The sequence below is a fragment of the Mesocricetus auratus genome, unplaced genomic scaffold, assembly GCF_017639785.1.
Source record: "Mesocricetus auratus isolate SY011 unplaced genomic scaffold, BCM_Maur_2.0 Super-Scaffold_6723, whole genome shotgun sequence".
In the NCBI taxonomy this organism is placed as follows: domain Eukaryota; kingdom Metazoa; phylum Chordata; class Mammalia; order Rodentia; family Cricetidae; genus Mesocricetus; species Mesocricetus auratus.
The window spans coordinates 4,071,139-4,089,682 of NW_024429183.1; the positions used below are offsets into that span (position 1 = coordinate 4,071,139).

The 18,544-nt window shown below is 53.3% G+C and overlaps 1 protein-coding gene across 5 annotated transcripts; it reads left to right on the plus strand.

The window, feature by feature from the left end:
• The first annotated feature begins 3,052 nt into the window (after positions 1 to 3,052).
• On the plus strand, positions 3,053 to 18,544 carry Meak7 (MTOR associated protein, eak-7 homolog). 5 transcript variants are annotated; one of them, XM_013115715.3, is made up of 8 exons: positions 3,053 to 3,131; positions 7,658 to 7,826; positions 9,198 to 9,428; positions 10,179 to 10,323; positions 12,554 to 12,982; positions 15,313 to 15,431; positions 16,737 to 16,916; positions 17,339 to 18,544. In XM_013115715.3, the coding sequence occupies exons 2-8, from the start codon at positions 7,680 to 7,682 to the stop codon at positions 17,453 to 17,455; spliced, it is 1,368 nt and encodes a 455-aa protein (XP_012971169.1). In that variant the 5' UTR covers positions 3,053 to 3,131; positions 7,658 to 7,679; the 3' UTR covers positions 17,456 to 18,544. The 5 variants fall into 5 exon arrangements, with proteins under 5 accessions (XP_012971169.1, XP_005073147.1, XP_012971170.1 ...); XM_005073090.4 differs by having other exon boundaries at positions 3,079 to 3,204; XM_013115716.3 differs by having other exon boundaries at positions 3,091 to 3,275.

Here is an 18,544-nt window from a genome sequence, read left to right on the forward strand (position 1 = left end):
CTCCTGCTTCCTTGCAAAGGTCCTTTCTGTACTACAGGCTCACCTGTTCCAGATTCCCACTGAGCCTGCTGCTGTGAGCAAGTGGTCACATCCCAGTGGCTAGGTACCTGGCACCTGGGTATGTGCCGAGGGGACAGTGGCAGGGCTGACAGGTGTCTTTATGGGAGGTGGGGAATAGATTAAGTCCAGCTAGGTCAAACAGTGGCAGGGGCAGCTCAGGGGAGGGGTCACAGGATGCGTGCTGCCCCGCAGGCATGAAGCTCAGAGTGTGGCAGTTGGGGGCTGCTCTCTTCAGGGGAAGCTGGGGAGGAAAGGCTGAGGAGTTCGGGGCATTTGCAGTTAGTAGTTCAAGTTGGCAGTCATGAAGGGAGGAGGGGGGCAAGCCCTGGCTGAAATTAGAAATTTGCTGACAGGTGGCTTTGAAATAAAAAGGTCTTGTGAACCACACAACAGGAAGCCTTGACAGTGTTTCAGGGAGGGGTGCTGTGATGGCATCTTCCTTGAGGGTGACTCTGGCCACTGGGCAGGCACAGAGGAGGATGGCAGCAGGCCAGACACGAGACTGCTGTGGTCCGGGGGACAGAGCAGTGGGACATGTGGTGGCAGTGGCTGGGGACAGGGGGATGGGGAGGCCCCTTCCCACCGGCTCTGGTACCTTGCGCTGTCATCCTTGTCGTGGGCATCAGGCATTTTTCTGTGAGGAATTCTCCTTCCAGGACTCTGCCCAGCGGAAGGAGGTACGTGCTGGGTCCCCTGCTTTAGAGTGCTGTGGAATCCTGGACCAACCTGGTCTCAGATGGCCTTCTCAGAGGCTTCTGCCCATGGGCAGACCTCACAGGGCCCCTGGAAACGCTGGAGATTCCCAGGCTGGATGCCTGTGTCATCCCAGCGCTTGGGAGGTGGAGGCAGGATTGGGAGTTTGAGGCCAGCCTGGACTACATGGAGAGACCTCATCTCAAAATGACGACAAATGGTGAAAACCACAGGGCCAGCATGATGGAGCTTGCACAAAGCCTGATGACTCGAGTTCAGTCCCCAGCACCCACAGGGCAGAAGGAGAGAACAAGTCCTCTAACCTCCACGGGTGCTGTGGCCCGTGATGTAACAACAACCAGGCTCTAAAACCCAAGCCCACAGAGCACCCTCTTCCCTGGAGACAACTGCCAAGCCATCAAGCCAGCTTGCAATGGAAAGGAGTGTCTGTGTCCCAGCTGTATAACTCTGGGGAAGTTACCCCCCCAAGCCTGGCTCAGAACATGGCCCAGGCTTCTGCCTGGAAAGGTGGCTGATCCGTGACGCTGCATGACTGGGTGAACCCGCAAGTCTAGACATCCAGCTGGGAACTTTATAACCCACATGGCTTCTTGCTAGTAGCCTCTGGGGCCCAGCTCCTCTCCCTCTCTACTCCCCCCCTTCCCCTCAGCTTTCATTCCCATCCCTGCCCTCTCCCTTTAGTTTATTCATGCCAGGTGGGGACTGGATGAGGAAGGAGGGTGCTGAGGGCAGGCACTGTGTGGTCTCCTGTGTGGCCTGACACGTGGCCATGTGCCACAGACTGAAGACCCCTGCTGCCCTGGAGGACCCAAGAGCTGTCCTCCATCAGAAAACTGACTCAGGCAGTTTTCACAGGAGCTTGTTGGAGGGTGGGGCTCAAGTCAATTTAAGACATCTCAAGCAAGTCCAGGACTCAGTTCTTGGTTCCCAAGGATTGGGAAACCACGAGGCAAGCCGGCTTCTGGTGGCCATGTTACTTCAGTCCACTAGGGGGAGCCAGCTTCTCATTTTTCCCTTTGCAATCTCTCCTTTTTCTTCCAGTCTCTGTCTCCTAGGCTGTCCTTGAACTCACTGTGTAGACCAAGCTGGCTGAAAACTTGTAGCAATCCCCTGTCTAGGCCTCCCAGGGTGTTGGGATTACAGGTGTGTGCCACCACCTGGGCTGGTGTCATTCTAAAAAAATTATATGTGCCTGGGGAGTTGGTGGCGCACGCCTTTAATCCCAGCACTCAGGAGGCAGAGGCAGGCGGATCTCTGAGTTTGAGGCCTGGTCTACAGAGCCAGTTCCAGAACAGCCTCCAAAAACAATACAGAGAAACTCTGTCTCCAGAAAAAAACAACAACAAAAAACAAAACAAAACAAAACAACAACAAAAAAACCCCAAAAAACTTGTGTGTGAGTGTTTTGCTTGATGGGCACCGCGTGTGCGATGCCTTGTTGAGGCCAGAAGAGGGCGCCGGATCCCTTGGAACTGGAGTTACAAACAGACGTGGGCTGACAAGTCTTCAGTTCTGAACCAGCGTTCTCTGCTAGAGTATCAAGTGACTATTCCACCACCTCTCCAGCCCCTGGTGTCATTTTCCCGGCTACAATTTCAAACGGCAAAGCTTCTGTTACTGTGGGCTTGGGGGGAGTTCCCTGTGCATCTCGGATGGTGGAGTTCTCTGGAAGTGGCTGCCTGTTAGTGGGAGCATCACTGCTGAGAATTCTGAATCTTCCCTGCACCCCGCCTCTGCTGTGTCTGTGCACAGCACCAAAAAAGGCCAGGTGGGGCTTGCAGGAAGCTATCCCACCCTTCCGGGGACAAGACCGGTTGGCATCTATTTCTGTGTGACAAGTGCTACGCTGGCCGGTGGGATGGACTGCAGGAGGTAAGGAGGTTAGCTTTTCTACTGTAGTCCTTGGGGGCTAGCCCAGCTCAGGCCCCCGGTTCCCAGCTCCCAGCATCTCTATTCTGTTCCAGCTCCTCTACTGTGCTCCCGGCTCCCCTGCTGGATCCCCCTTCTCCCAGGCCCCGTTCTCTCAGCCCCCTGCTCTCAGACCCCATGCTCTCTTCCCAGCCCCTCGGCAGCTTTCCAGCACCTCCTCAAGCCTCAACCACCGCCTTCAAAGTATCCATACGCAGGTGCTCCTCCGGGGAGACTCAAATTCACCGCTCCCAGGCTCCGCCCACTCCCGGTAAACTACAACCCCATTGGTTGAGCTCTTTATTGGGCTCCGCCTTTGATTTGCCCTTCCCCAATTGGTGCTCAGGACCGTCCGTCAGCGCTGTTGCTAGGGAATGGGCTGGGCGACCCGGGCAACCTTGGCCCCTTGAACGCACCGGAAGGAGCTCGGTCCCTGTGAGCCAAGGCCGGTGAGCCGGAGGTTGGGCACACTGAGGGAGGCTAGGGACAGCTCAAGGAAGGAAGGCCTGCGGGGTGGCCTGAGTAAGTCCCCAAGGAGCTTTCCCTCGGTCAAGGCTACTGTCAGAAGCAGAAAGAGCCTGGGAAGGGCGAAGGTGGGCGTGCTCAGGAGTCTGTGGGCCGGCTTTATTTTCCAAGACAAATCCAGCGGAGTTCCTTCAGAGCCGAGCTCAAAACCCCATTAGGGAGAGGCGAGGGACCTCCCTGGCCTGCACCCTGAGGGGGCCCCGCTGGGCTGGAAGGAGAGCGGCTAGTCGTACAGGCGCCATTGGGCTCAAGGATTCAAATATGATGGGGCTGCTCAGATGTGGTGGTGGACATTGACCCCAGGAACTGGACAGAGAGGGGGTCATGATCCCTTGGAGGCCTTATGGAAGAGCCCCGAGGCGCACCCCGGCTCGCCACCAGGAACCTGGGGCTGCAGAGAAGCTACCCCGTGCTTTAGGACAAGCTCAAGGAGCCCCTTTTCATTATTGTGGGCCCACCTGCGTGTTTTTGTCCTCTAGGAAGCAGGACCAGGTACCCTTGGATGGCTTCGTTCAATCTGAAGCCCTAATGTTAAATAATTCACCCGAATTTACTAAAGCATGGTAGGGCACACTCCTCAGTGCGGTGGAGTAAAGGCTTGGTGATGGGATTTCACAATGGAGGAGAGGCTGGGCTCCTCTGGGAATGGATCTCCTGGCTGGGGGAGGAGAAAGGACCTGATTGGCTAACAAGGGCGGTGGCGTATTGCGGATGGGCTGTTGCTGAGACTGGGTTGTTCAAAGAAGTGCACGGGTAGGTTTAGGAGACTTAAGGTACCTCGAGGCAAAGGCTTGCTCCTTGATTGTACCCAGGTATGGTTATGGAACAAGGTGGGGCCACCTCTGCTCAGGTTGTGAATGCAGAGCTCTGGCCCTGTGTGGAGAATGGCCAGGGCTGTGACTATGGGTGACCATCAAGGGGCCCCTCCTGTTTGATCCCTGCCCGGTGTTCTCAAGCCATGGCTGGAAGCTTTGTGGTGGGTGAGGTTCTGGGCCCTGTAAAGTACCCAGAGGCAGTGTCCCTGGCCTCTGCCCAGTGGATTCGAGCAGCATCCTCCCCTACCGCCATTTCTGATAAAGACAATGGCTCTGATCCTCATCGAATGTCCCTTCTGGTTTGTAAGGCTGACACACACTGCTACAAGTGACCGTCCAGTAACGGAGGTGTCTTCACCTAGGAAGGGTGATAAGTTGGCAGGGGGAAGGCTGTCCCATGTACTGAGGTGTCCCCATGGAGACCCTGGACTAGACAGAGTCTGCCTCGGATTGCTATTTGGACATATAAAGGACCTTCCTCCTGGAATCTGACAGATTTATGGCCACATTACAGAGCTTGTAGCGTGCAGGGACAGCGGGGGGGCGGCGCGAGAGCCATCCTTGCTGCAGCTGTGGAAGGAGACGGGCTGCCTTTCAGCTGTAGTGGCTGAGGTGTCTTCCCTGAGCTGTGGGCTTCAGACCTGCACTTCCCCTGTAGGCTGGCCCCGCAGACAGCGGTGTCTGACTCTGTCCTGGCATTTGGCCCTGTCTCCTGCTGCCCCTGGCTTGTTTTCTGTTCAAGGTTGGGTGCTTAGCAATTGATTTCTCAGTAAGGTGGGTCCGCACTGTGGCTCCCTGTTGGCAGGCTATAGCTATGTAGGTGATATCACTGAGCAGGGGCAGGCAGGCCTTGCGTGCTGGAGCAAGTGACGCTGACCATGGGACTCCTACAGGTCACGGTGGGCTTGAACCCTTGGGGGCTGCTTCTTGGGGTTTGGTGGAGAGTCGGCACTGGGAAACCCACAGAGTGGAGGGAGAGGGTGCCACTACCTTTCCTGTCACTGTGACCTGACACCTGACAAAGCGATTTAAGAGAAGGAAGATTTATTTGAGGGGATACAGTTCATCACAGTGGGGAAACCACAGAGGCAGGAGCCCATGGCAGCTGGTCACACGGCGTCCACAGTCAGGAAGCTGAGAGAGAGGAACACGGGTGCCCAGCTGCTTTCTCCCTTTTGTTCAGCCCAGGCCCCCAGCCCTCGGCTTGGTACTGCCCACAGCTAGGGTGGGTCTTCCCGTGTCAGCCAACCTAATCACAGAGACCCTTCGCAGACTCACCCAGAGCTGTCTCCAAGGTGATTCCAAATTCACCTTGATCACAGCCAAGATTAGCTATGACAGAGCAAACCACGTCCTGAGAGACTGCAAGGGAACAGACTCAGCCATCAGCACGTGTGTCTTTGTCACCTCAGGCTGAGGCACTGGATAGTGGTCATGAGTCAGAGTTCCCTTTTGCAGCCTTCACATTGGAGCCAGGAGTCAGACGTGGCTCGGGGAAAGGCTGTGGGGTGGGGGTCAGGGTCCCTGTGGGGCACAGAGCAGGACGAGGAAAGGACAGGGCTTGCCCCTGGGTGGGGACTACCAGGGAGGTCTTCGGAGGAAGTGACCTCTGAGCAGAGTGGTGGCATCAGCTTGTGGCATTTGGTGGCACCTCACTGGAGTCAGCGGACTCAGTGCCGCGGAGCTCGTGGTCAGGAGGGCAGGAGGGCACAGAGGCCACGCAGCGTAAGTGGGAGGGGCTTCATGAATGCTGAATTGTTAGATATGAGAGCTGGAGGTCAGAAGGAAGCCACTCTGAGGAGGACACCCACGATGCCTCAGGAGCTTGCTGGGGTAGGAGCAGCTACCAGCCGGCCTTGAGCCTCCATGCCTGACAGGAGGCTACTGTCTGCAAACCATTCTCTCAGTAGGCTTCTTGAGGTCTGCCACTTACACGAGGCACAGCCCTCAGACTTCTGATGCCCACTTGATTCTAGGTTGATCGATTGAAGGAGACAGGGCCTTATGTATCCCAGGCTGGCCTTGAACTCACGACCCTATTACAGTCCCCCAGGTGCCTAGGTTTCAGGTGTCACTAGCAGGCCAGGCTTCCTTCGGGTTTTCTAGGAGGGGGATGAGCATCTGAAGGCCTGAGCCTTGACCACCAACCATTCCTCCTTCCTAATTCTGTTCTAGCCCTCTGTACCCTCTTGCTTCTCAGGTGGAAAGGAAGCTACTGAACTGTCCCTTCCCTTGGAGTCCTCCCCGTACCACTCAAGACAGCTTGATCCCATTCTGAGCCCTCCATACACCCTGGTCTACTGTTCTGACCCCAGGCCTGGAGCCGTGTTAGCATTTTCCAGTGTCATCATCCCAACCCCACCTTAGGACACTTGACAGTGGCTCCCACTTGGTTCCTGATGGTCGGATGGCTTCAGTGAACTGTAGAAGCAATGTCTCCTTCTCTGCACTTCCAAGCCTGGGTGACTGACAGCTGTCACCCAGGGCATTTGAAATCCACACTTCTAGCTGTTTGGAAGCACCCTGTTCTTCACTGTCCCCTCCTGAGCACAGGACTCGGTATCTTCCCCAACACTGCGTCTGGAGACCACCCTTTCTCTCCTTGCTGGAAGTCAATCGCTGTTTTGTTGCTGTTTAAAATTCAGCTGGGGTGACTGATAACCTGACTGAGTCCCAGATGGCTGAGCTGCTGCTTAGGGTTGCAGTCCCCGGGGGTCTGTTCCGTGTGACAGCATAGGCTGTGTCCCTGGAGGGATGGGGTTCAGCTATGCTGCTGTCTGGTTTGGAGGTGAGGCCAGCCTTGTGCTCCTGGCCGTGGAATGTAGCCTGGACTTGCCTCTGAGTCTCTTTAAAGTGTGTAGGGGGGTGGGGGCTGGGTGAGCCCCCTTTCCAGTCTGCCTTTGTGAGTAGTGCCCCGATGAGCCCTCTGGAGGGACGTGTCTTTGGGGAAACTTGATAGCATGGAAGCCTGTCAAGAGCAGGGCCCTACCTCCCCCCCCCAAAAAAAACAGCAAAGCCCAAGGGTTGGCAGGGCTGTGGAGGAGGGACGAGCTTGAGCTGGTGGGAGTATAATGGGAGGGCACGGTGCAGCAAGAGTTCCACTGCCCCGCGTCTGAGGCTTGAAGCCTGTGGTGGAGTAGAGCGACCCGAAGAGAGGGACTCGAGCACATGGGGTTGCAGCCGTGCTATCTGTGATAGCCCTACAGTGGAAGCAGCCCAGATGCCTGCAGTCAGTGTTGGTGAACAAAACGTGGTGTCCACACCATGGCATGTTATTGAGCCGTGAAAAGGAGGGAGGTATTGGTAAGTGCTAAAGCATTACTACGTAGCCCATTCTGACCTCAAGCTCAAGGCCACCACTACCCCTGATTCGGTTTCCTGACTGTCAGGATTATGGGCTAGGCCACTATACCAAGGAGTGTGGTTTTAAATGAAGGAATGAGGTTGCTTCAGTTCACTCGAGGGATCAGGATGGGGCCGTGGTACTTCACACATGTCAGCTGTTAATTTCTGCCCCATCAAATCAGGATTTCCATCAAAAGTATTTTAGCTGCATTTTGTGTCATTTGCTACCATGGGTTTTCAATATCTTGATGAGTCTCACGCTGTAACTTTTCTCTCTTCCTGGTCTGCAGAGCGCTCCAGAGACCAGGCAAGATGGGGAATGCCAAGAGCCTGTCGGGCCAGAAAATGTGCTCGAAGTTCCTGCCCGAGGAGCAGGCCGAGGTGGACAGGCTGTTTGATGTCCTGTCATCTAATAAAGGTGGCTCAGCAACGGGGACATTCTCTCTGGAGGCACTGAAGGCAAGAGGGACCATGTGGTGGGGACCCAGGGGTCTGCAGCTGTGCTATGCACTGAAAAGCTGGGTTTTGGCGAATGGCCCTGTTTTTGGCATCGTGGGCTCCATGACTATGTCACAGCTATACTGCTCTGTCCTTGTAGGGTGGAGAGCAGCCACGGGCCATGGATGAACTACGCCCCCACTCTGTTTTTTGAGACAGAGTCTTGGTGCATAGCCAAAGCTGGTCTAGCCTGGAATTCACTGGATAGCCCAGGCTGGCCCTGAACTGACAGTGGACCTCTCCCCCTCAGTCCTCTAAGTGCTGGTGTAAAAATACAGTGTCTCGTATGTAGTAAAGCAGGGGCTGGTGTCAGACATGGCTGTGCATGTCTGTGGTCCACACACTCAGGAGCCTGCATGGTGAGGCCTTGGCTCAGAAAAACAGGAGGAAGGGTCAGAGGGAAAGATGGAAGGAAGGAGAGAGGGAACTTGGAAGGCACTGTGACTGGTCAGGGTTCAGGATATTTGTAGTGACATCAGACAGGAGGGACAGCCGCCTCCTGGGGTGGTCTAGAGCCATGCTTGATGCCTCAGCTTCAGTTGCCTCTAGAATGTGGCCTTGACATGAGGGGAGTCGTGGCACTCCTCACTCAACACCAGTCTCAGTTTAAGAAGTGAGAACTGGCCATGTCTTCAGGGTGACTGCCACGCTCCTCAGGACTTGGACATAGTAAACATCAGCTTACTCCCAGAGATTGGGGATGGGGTAGCCTACAAAGCCATTCTAAAGCTTTGTCTTCTACAGCAGTGACCTATAGGTCACGACCACCTTGGGGGCTTTGAACAACCCTTTCACAGGGGTCATCTAAGACCATCGGAAAACACAAATATTTACATTATGATTCATAACAGTAGCAAAATTACAGTCATGAAGTAGCAATGAAAGTAATTTAACGGTTGGGGGTCATCACAGCCTGAGGAACTGTATTAAAGGGTTGTCATCAGGAAGGTTGAGAACCATTAATCTAAAGCCTGCAGAAGGGGCTTTGTGGACCCACTGCTGTGGTCAGCTAGCCAGCTGCTCCAGATGCTCTGGGAGCCCCTCATGTGGTGTATGCTCCACCACTGCCTGGCTTTTCTCCCCCTCCCACTACTAGAGATCAAGCCCTGGGCCTTCCATACGGCAGTGAGCTCTGCCACTGAACTCCACCCCAGCCTGAGCCAGTTCACTCTGGGACCCCTGGTTGGGGACCCCCGGTTGGTGGGATGGTGCTGTGGGGACATAGGAAGGTTATGTATCTGCAGGCGGTGTCTGTGGAGCAGTGGTTGGTCTTGTCCTCAGCTTGATTTCCGGTGGACCCTGCCTAAGGTCTCTTCTGTTTGTCCCCAACAGAGCCATGTCAAGGAGGCTCTTCCTGCAGTGATGGTCACCAGACTATATAACGGCATGTGGAGGGTCAAGCCGACCCACAAGGCACATGAGGGCTGCAGGAATGTTTCCCGGGAGCAGTTCACAGTGTTCCTGTCCCACCTGTTAAAGGGGAGCTTCGAGGAGAAGGGCCGTATGGTTATGAAAATGATCTTGGCTGCAGAGGGTCCTGTGAAGGCCAGAGAAGTCCAGGAGGTAAACACTCAGTGACCTGGTAGGGGACTTGGGACGGCCGGCTTAGGTAATGATGACATCATGATGCTGGCCAGTCTCAGGGAGCTGAGCCCACACAACAATTTGGTTGATTTAGAACTCCTGAACTAGTTCTGGCAAACTTTTAGGTGAACTAAGAGTGTTATTAGAAGATCAAAAGCCGGGGTCTGGAGAGATGGCTCAGTGGTTAAGTGCACTGGCTTCAATTCCTGGAAACCACACAGTGGCTCACAACCATACATGCAGACAGAGCACTCAGACATAAAATACATAAATAAAATCTAAAAAAAGAAGAAGGAAAAGCCATGCCTGGGGGCACAGGCCTGACATCCCAGCTACTGAAAAGGGTCAAAAGTCAGCCTACGCACCTTGGTAAGACCCCGTGTCGGGATTTCACACAAAGAGGAAGAGGGCTAGGAATGTGTTATCATTTGGTAGAATTTTCACATAACATCCACAAAACCCATGGCTCCATCCTCAGTAGTTCATATAACAGGTATAGTGGCCTACATCTGTAATCCCAGCAGGCAGAGGCAGGAGGATCAGGAGTTCAAGGTCATCTTCAGCTACATAGCAGTTTTGGGGCCAATATGGACTACATAAGATGCTAAGAAAAGAAAAATAATACCTGGATAGCTACACAAGGTGGGCGATGCCCCTGCTGAGGTCCACTGCGGTAGATGCTGGGAGTGGGTCGGAGAGGTTTGTCTTTAACAGTGAAGTGTCTCCCAGTTCACAGAGGAACTGGTCACCTCTCTGGTACATGTGCTGACCCACCGGCATGAGCTTCGAGGCTGGACCCGGAGGAACTCCACTGTGTCCCCCACCAGTGTGCAGGTGATGACTGCCCAGCTGCTCTCAGAGATGAAGTTTCAAGGCAAGTGTGGGGCCATCCTCTGCAATTCCAACCTTGGCATGGTGGGGCGCCACAGTTCCTGGGACTGTAGTCTCCCGGGGGAGCTCTGCTGTGGTGTGTGCCTGTCTCCCTTGCTCCATGACTGCTCTGTGGGATGTCCTTGTGAGGAAGCCATTGTGACGACATCACACTTCCTCCTCTGGTTTCAGTGTCTGGAATCTTTCTCTTGGTCAGTGCAGTAGAAAGGGTCTCAATATTTTTGTTGAATTTAAAGAAAGATTTATTTTTAGCCTGGGTGGTGGTGGCGCATGCTTTTAATCCCAGCACTGGGGCAACAGAGCCAGGTGGATCTCTGTGAGTTTGAGGCCAGCCTGGTCTACAGAGCGAGTCACAGGGCAGCTAGGGCTACACAGAGAATCCCTGCCTGTGGAGGCCAGAAGAGGGCATCAGATTGGAGGGAACTGGAGTTGCAGGTGGTTGTGGGCCTCTTGATGTGGTGCTGGGAACCAAACCCAGGTTCTCTGTGACAGCCATCTCTTCAGCTCTTTTGTTAGTTAAAAAGAAAATCTTTTTTTTTAAACGTCTGGGTGATTCTTCTCTCCTGTCTTCCCAGTCCATTTTACTGTTTATTATTTGAATTAAATTTGCTTGTGTCTCCTTATTTTCTCTCTCTGTGGTGTGTTTAGGGTAAAACAGCCAGCAAAAGACACACCCTGGCCTGAAACCAGAGCCAAAGAAACACACTCTGCTCCTGATGAACTCAGCACAAAAACCAACCAATGCCTGAGTAGTAAAGCCAGCCAGTCTCTGAGAAGGAAATCCAGCCAATCTCTGAGATAGTCCAAACTCAGCGATTGAAATCTGGTTAATTTCTACCCTGAAAATCTTCACCCGGAAAAACTCTGCCCCTAAGAGACCCTGTATAAACCCTGTACTTGTTGAGTTGGGAGCTGCCTTTTTCCATCCTGACAGAGCAGCCACCCTCCTGGATCCTTGAATGAGGTTTGGGTGAGACCATCTTTTCCTTGGAGTGGAGCAGAGCAGAAAATAACAATTTTCACAGGAGCTGGAGCAGAGCAGAGTAAAACTGTAACAATTTTTTGGGGGGGAGGGTGTGTGGGGTTGAGTGGGGGCAATGCTCCCCCCTGCTGGAGAAGAGTCACTACATTGGGGAAACCTTTACCTGGAGCAGGGCTGTAAGCTGCTGTGCTTACAGTGACTTTGTGGTATTCCTTGGCTCCCGACCGCCAGGATCTTTTTCCATCTGAGCTGCAGTGTTTACAGTGTATACAAGTTCATGTCAGGCATCTTCGAACTCTCTCCATCTTATTACCGAGACAGGGCCTCTCAGGGAACCTTGGGGCCCACCAATTGGTTAGGCCGGCTGGCCCAGAATTCCCAGGGAGCCACCGGTGTCTGTCTCCATTCCCCAATACTGAGGTTAGACACAGCTGGGGGTCTGAACTCAGGTCTTCAGGTTTGCTTGGCAGGTTCTCTACCAACCAAGCTATCTCCTCAGGCCCCTTGTTTCTTAAGGTTTAAGTGGCTAATTTGTGGTCTCCCTTCTTCAGTTTAGGTGTTTGTAGCTGTGAAATTGCCCTCCAAATGGTCCTTTCGCTGCACCCTGAGGTTGCCATGGGCAGTGTATTGTCAGTTTACCATCTATTTAGTTTTGTTATATGTCTAGTATGTACACATGCATGTGGGTGTCTACAGAGGCCAGAAAGAGGGCATCGGATCTTCTGGAACTGGAGTTACAGGCACTTGAGAGCCACCAGACATGCGTGTTGGAATCCACCTTTATCACAGGGTGTGGTGGCGCACGCCTTTAGTTGCAGCACTCTGGAGGCAGAGGCAGGTGGATCTCTGTGAGTTTGAGGCCAGCCTGGTCTACAAAGCAAGATCCAGGACAGCAAGAGCTGTTACACAGAGAAACTCTGTCTTGAAAACCAAAAATAAAAATAGAACAAAATTATAGAAATAAACAAAGATGTGAGTTTTGCTAATATATCCAAAATATGCTTCTAACCTATATAATGTAGATATTGTTGTATTTTACAGTGTATTTTCATACTGGCTGTTTGAAATTGCAAGTGCTCATTAGACTTAGGACATGCCTCAGCTCAGATGAGCCACCTCCCCAGTTCCACAGCCTCGTGTGACTTGTGGCTCTTAGATTGGTTATCGCAGGCTTGGATGGTTGCTGTCAGGTGACACGGTGTGCTCACTAACGCCGATTCCCTTTCCTTAGATGGCCACAAGTTTCTGGGGCCTCGGTGCCTGGACCAGATCTGCGACCAAACCGTGATTGAGGACTGGGTGTTCCATGTCCCTCACGTGGGCATATTTCTGAGTGTGGTCATCCATCGGGGCCTTCACCTCCTGAACTCATGCCTTGACCTTTCGACGCTGATCCCTGAGTGCCACACGGACCCAGGGCAGCAGTTTGAGAGCATTCTGGATGTGCTCTCTGTCATCTACCTCAACTCCCACCTGGCCGTAGAGCAGCGGCACTGCTGGCGCCTGCTCTTCTCCACACAACTCCACGGACAGAGCTTTTCCCAGCTGTGCAGTCACATCACACACCAGGGGCCCTGCCTGCTGGTCCTCGAGGACAGCGACGGCTATGTCTTTGGTGGCTTTGCCTCCTGTTCTTGGGAGGTCAAGCCTCAGTTTCAAGGTACGACCTTAAGACCATAGTAGGTGCGGTGCTAGTTGGGGTTAACTGTCAGCCTGGCACAGTGTAGCATCTCCTGGGAAGAGGTTTAGGTATTATCCAGAGCAGGTTGTTAGTTGATGTGGGAAGACCCTGCCCATTGATGGTAGTGCCATTTTGTGGGGTGAGCCTAAACTATGCGGGAGTAGCCATCTGAGAGCAAGTGGGCATTGCAGGTGCAGCGTTTTTCCTCTGCTGTGACTGTGGTTGTGGTGTGTCTAGCAGTCTGAGTTCTTGACTGACTTCCCAAAATGATGAACCATAACCTGGAATTATGAGCCCAGTAGCCCCCTTTCCCTATGTTGCTTGTTGTCTGGGTCTTATCACAGCAACAGACACGAAACTGGGATACTTATGTTTGTTGCTGTGACTGGCTACTTGACAAAAGAACAGCCAGAGGAAGGGAGGCTGCGTCATGGCTCACGGTTTGTGGGGTGCAGTTCATCGTGGGCAAGGCGGGGTGGTAGGAGTGGGTGGCTGCTGCTTGCCTACATCCTGATGGGTTAAGAAACACTGTAGTGAGAGGTTGGAGAGATGGCTCAGAGTTAGAGCACTGGCTGCTCTTGCAGAGGCGCTGTGGTTTGATTCCCAGCACCTACATGAAGGCTTACAACTTAGCTCCAGTTCCAGGGGATCTGATGCCCTCTTCTGGCCTCTGGAGGCACTAGGTACATACATACATACATGTAGTAAAGCACACATACACAGATTTTTAAAAACATGCTGTGAGGGGCTGAGCAGAAGGCACTGGGCTATAACCGCTAAGAACTGTCTCCCCAGCAACCCTCTTCCTCCTCCTCTGCGTAAGGTTCCATAACCTCCCCAAACAGCTCTACTAGCCTGGCACCAAGTGTTCAGACAAGTGAGCCTGTGGGAGACTTCTCACACTCAAACCTTAGCAGAGACCCTAACTCTTGAGTGCTTGAAGAAGCTTGGGAAGGGCTGGCCAGGTGGCCACTACCTAGGCACAAGCCCTGGCTTTCATATAGATCTACACACACACACACACACACACACACACACACACACACACACACACACACACGCATGCACACGCTCACACGCATGCACACACACATGCACACACACAAACACAAACACACGTACACACACACACTCAAACACACGTACATGGCTCCTGACCTCCAATGGTTTCTTGACTGAAGCTGCAGTGTTGGTATTATGCTCCTCTCCGGCATCACAGACCCCTTCTTTGACCCTGGCAGGGGTCAACTCTGCTTCCAGGTGACAACAAAGTTGTCACTGATGGAGGCCCAAGAGGGGATGAGAGCTGTTCCTCATGGGGACGCTTGCTCTGCACTGCCCCCCTGCTTTTCTGTTTTTGTGGCTTTGTTAGCTGTAGAAGCGCCATGTGTGACTGAGTCAGTTGTAACCGTCCCTCACTACCCTCACAGGAGCTGTCCTTTCTGGCTGCCCCCAGGCTCCTCCATAGGTGGCAGACTGCCTCCTGTGCCCACAGATGACCAGCTTTCACCAGGGTGCCATCGTGGTGCCCTATGGCACAGCGTGTCTTTGGCCTTCCTTGTCTTCATCCGACAGATGCTGCTCTGGAGGCCAGGGGGCCATGGGCAGGTGTGACTGCCATCCCTGGACTTCTTCCGGTCAGGCTGGCAACCACAGGCCTGGCAGGGAAAAGAGCTGTTGGTTGAGGGTTGTCTCATACGTGCTTACACACACATGTGTTCCCTTGGTTCCCTAGATCAGGTATGCATAGGGTTTGATTTACTGCTACGTTTGGGGTGTTTGAGACCTTTAACCTGTTCAGGGAATGGTGGGAACGGTCCCCAAGTCCAAGTTTCCAAGTGTTGCGAGGCTGGCAGGTGGGTCTGTCTAGAAACAGCAGCCTCAGGATATGCAACCTGTGCTGGTTGCCTTGTTGTCCTAGGCAGAGGCAGCACTGCACCCCACTGGAGACTCTACGGCGGGCTGCACTCCACCACCTCACTGTGTCCCTGCAAGTCAACTCTAGGGTTGAGTGAGATCACAGATGAACGCGATTTCCTCCAGAGCCTTTGTGCTGACCTCAGACAGGGCTGCAGGTCTCAGATCCTTGAGCCCTCAGCTTCCCTATCCAGACTCCTAGACATCCATGCAGCTTGTCTTGTGTGGTGTCTGGGACCTGCCCTCTGATCACCAAGACTCCCCTCCACACCTCTCCTGAAGGTGCATAAGGTCTTGGTTGCTGCCTTCCGAGATGTAGCCCATTGGTGTTTGTATTCTTTGTGTCTGGTTCAGAAGCAGTGACTATTTCTTCGCCTCTCTGTCACTTCCAGGGGACAACAAATGTTTCCTGTTCTCCATCATACCCAGCATGGCCATGTACATGCACACGGGTTACAATGACCACTTCATGTACTTGAATCAAGGACAGCAGACCATGCCCAATGGACTGGTAAGCAGGTGGGAAGGGGCGTCCCGCCAGCCAGGTGGGAGTGCTTTCGGTGTCTGTCCCTTCAGTGGTATAGACTGAGAGCCCATGCCAGGGCCCATCTTCCTTAGTGATAGCTGTGCCTTTGCTGGACTTTCCCCTGGTTTGTGTGCAAATAACCTGGCCCTTTTCATGGACCCCAAATGATTGACCTGTGTCCCGAGAGGGAGTTGGTAGCAGACCCAGTACAAGGCATTGCCATGTATGCTGCGCCTGCACACCAGGGCTGCGTGCTGAGTTTGGTGGAGGTGGGCAATCCCTGAGTCCAGGGCTCTCGGCAGTGAGTTTGGTCTTTGGTAACTTATGAGACAGAAAATAGGCTATGCTTGTGGTGGACATGTTCTTGAACGTTGATAGCCACAGGAAAGAAAAGGGAGAGGAGGGAAGGAGAAGAGAGAAGAGGAAAAGAGGAAGCTGGAGGCCAGGCCAGAAATGGCAGCTGGATGCATGATGGTATAGTAGGGTGGATGCCCACAAGGATGCTTGGCATGGGTGAGAGCCACCCAACCTGCTGGCCTTTTCCTCTTGTCTGTTTCTTGATGAGTCTTCTGGGGAGGCTCAGCTCTGTGCTCGCTGAGCTGAGAGCCAAGGAAATGGTCTCTTCGGCTAGCTAGAGAGGGTCAGAGGCTCCCTTCCAGGCTGTGGGAGGGACATGCGCCCAGCTTCTAGGACACCAGAGTTTAGGCACTGGACCCCTCTCAGAATGAGTCTGGCTGTCAGCCCCAGGAGCAGTCCCAACATTCACAGGAACCTAGGGACCAAAAACTGTTTCTTGACATAGTTCAGATCCCTACACATCCAAGATGGAAGCAGGTCATATCATGTGCTCCAGGCCCACGACAGAGGTGACATCAGGACAAAGCTGTCAGGGGGCAGGGTAACAGCTGGCTTGAGCCAGGCAGTGGGAAGAAAGAATTTGAGCTGCCGCTCCTAGCCTGCCACCTTTCTTGAAGGAGAGTGGTGGGGACAGGACACAGATGGGTTTCCAGGGTTCCCTTGCTCACCTCACCCCTGAGTAACTGCTTGGGACACCCAAGGAGTCTGCAGATTTCCTAGTCTGCTGTCCCCTCTGTGTGGATTGTGATCTGCTGGTGTCCATGACCATTTAGTAACTTGGAATGTGATTATAATCACAGCCCAAGAAAACACCACCACATCCCTACTTCTCCCGTGTCTCAGGCTGGTCAAGAACTCAAGACCCTCCTGGTTCTCTGGTGTGATTGATCAAGCATGGCTGCTGACACTCATCTGTCTCCACTTGCTCCACAGGGCATGGGCGGGCAGCACCATTATTTTGGGCTTTGGGTGGCTGCCGACTTTGGGAAAGGACACAGCAAAGCCAAGCCCACATGCACCACCTACAACAGCCCACAACTGTCCGCCCAGGAGGACTTCCAGTTTGATAAGATGGAGGTGTGGGGGCTCGGCGATCTCTTAGAGACATATTCGGTGAGTTCTGCATGTCAGTGACCTCACGAAGAGCCATGACCTTTCTGCTTTTTCTTGTTACTTTGCCTGCTTCTTCATCTGGGGAGGTTTATCTTTACCAGCTTTGGACCATGCCAGGGTCCATGTAGCAAAACAGAGTGTGTGTTTGCCTGGGAAGTGGGGACCCACCTAAGAGGTGCACCTGGCCCAGCTAGATGGCCCTTTGCCTTCCCTACCTGTCTGCAAGAACACTTGGTTTCTGCATTACCCTAGCGATTTTATCCCAGCCAGGGAGGCTTTTGGGTACCAATGCCACTTGGCCTCTTTGTGGCTCCAGTCTGATAAAGCTGACCGCTGGGAGGAAGTCACTGTGTGGCCCAGGTTGGTGGGAGCTGTTAACTCCCTGTGTAGTCCTGAATACACTCACTCCCCTTCTTCTCAAGGCGAAGAACAAGAAGAGCATCCTTGACTCGAATCCCACAGCCCAATCCCTGTTGGAGATCAGTGGACAGGCTCGTCACAGTGAGGGACTTCGGGAAGTCCCTGATGATGATGACTGAGGCTCCTGAACCATGCACTTCCTGGAGCAAGGGCTGGACTCCCCCCAGGGATGCACAGTGTCCAGATTCCTCACTGCTGGGTAGGCAGAGCCCCTCAGACCCTCTGCCATGACTCTGGATTAGCTTTAATACACAGCCACATGGCCACCTCCAGGCCATCATGGATGTACTTAATCAGAACACAGCCATGCCAAGAGAAACCCCTCTGAAGCCATAATTGATGGGGGTTGCCTCCCTGGATCCTTGAGCATAGGTTAGAACTTTGGCCTTATACTTTGTTCATTTTATGTCAGTGGAATCCAAAGACAAAGAGGCTTGAAACTTGCTGGAACTGGTGATTGTTGGGGGCATGTATTCTTGCCTCAGGAGGAGGCTGTGTGTGGCCTTTGCTCTGGATCCCTGTGAGTGCCCTGATGGCCCATTGTGAGTGGAAAGACGGAGGTGCTCAGATGAGCATCTTGTTACTTTGGAAGAATACCCCCACCCCCAGCATGGAATTTCTGGGTTTGTAGCTAAAGATCTGAAGGTAATGTTTCTGAGGGAAGGATTTCTCTGAACAGGTTTGTGTTGGGGGTTCCCATATAGCTTTTCCAACACTTTAAATGAGTCTGATGGGCAAATGGGAAAACTTGACCTATCTGCCCAGAGACCAAGCCATTACAGTGCTGCTAACTCAAATATGGGGGCGTTTGGAGAGAGTTGAAGTCTCTTCAATGGATGCATGAGACCCATCCCTGGAGTCAGTGGTGGGTGATGTCCAGTGTTGACTGGGCGTGGCAGCCTCCAGCTACCTTCTCTGAGGTCACAGGGCATCTCAGAAAGATGATGAGTGATGGGACAGTGCAGATGTACTTTAGGCAGACCCCAGTTGTCCCAGAAGACTGAAAAGTACTCAGATTGACAGGCTGCCCATCACACTGAGTTATTGTCACCCACTCAGAGGAGCCATGGGCCCCTCTCTGAGGCTCCTACCTCGTCTCATTGCCTTTTGCTGTAAACTGCAACCTTTATCTGATCTGATCTGATCTGATAAAGGTTCTACCTTTGATTGTACAGTTTGCCTCCATTAAAAGCCATGGTAAAGCCGGA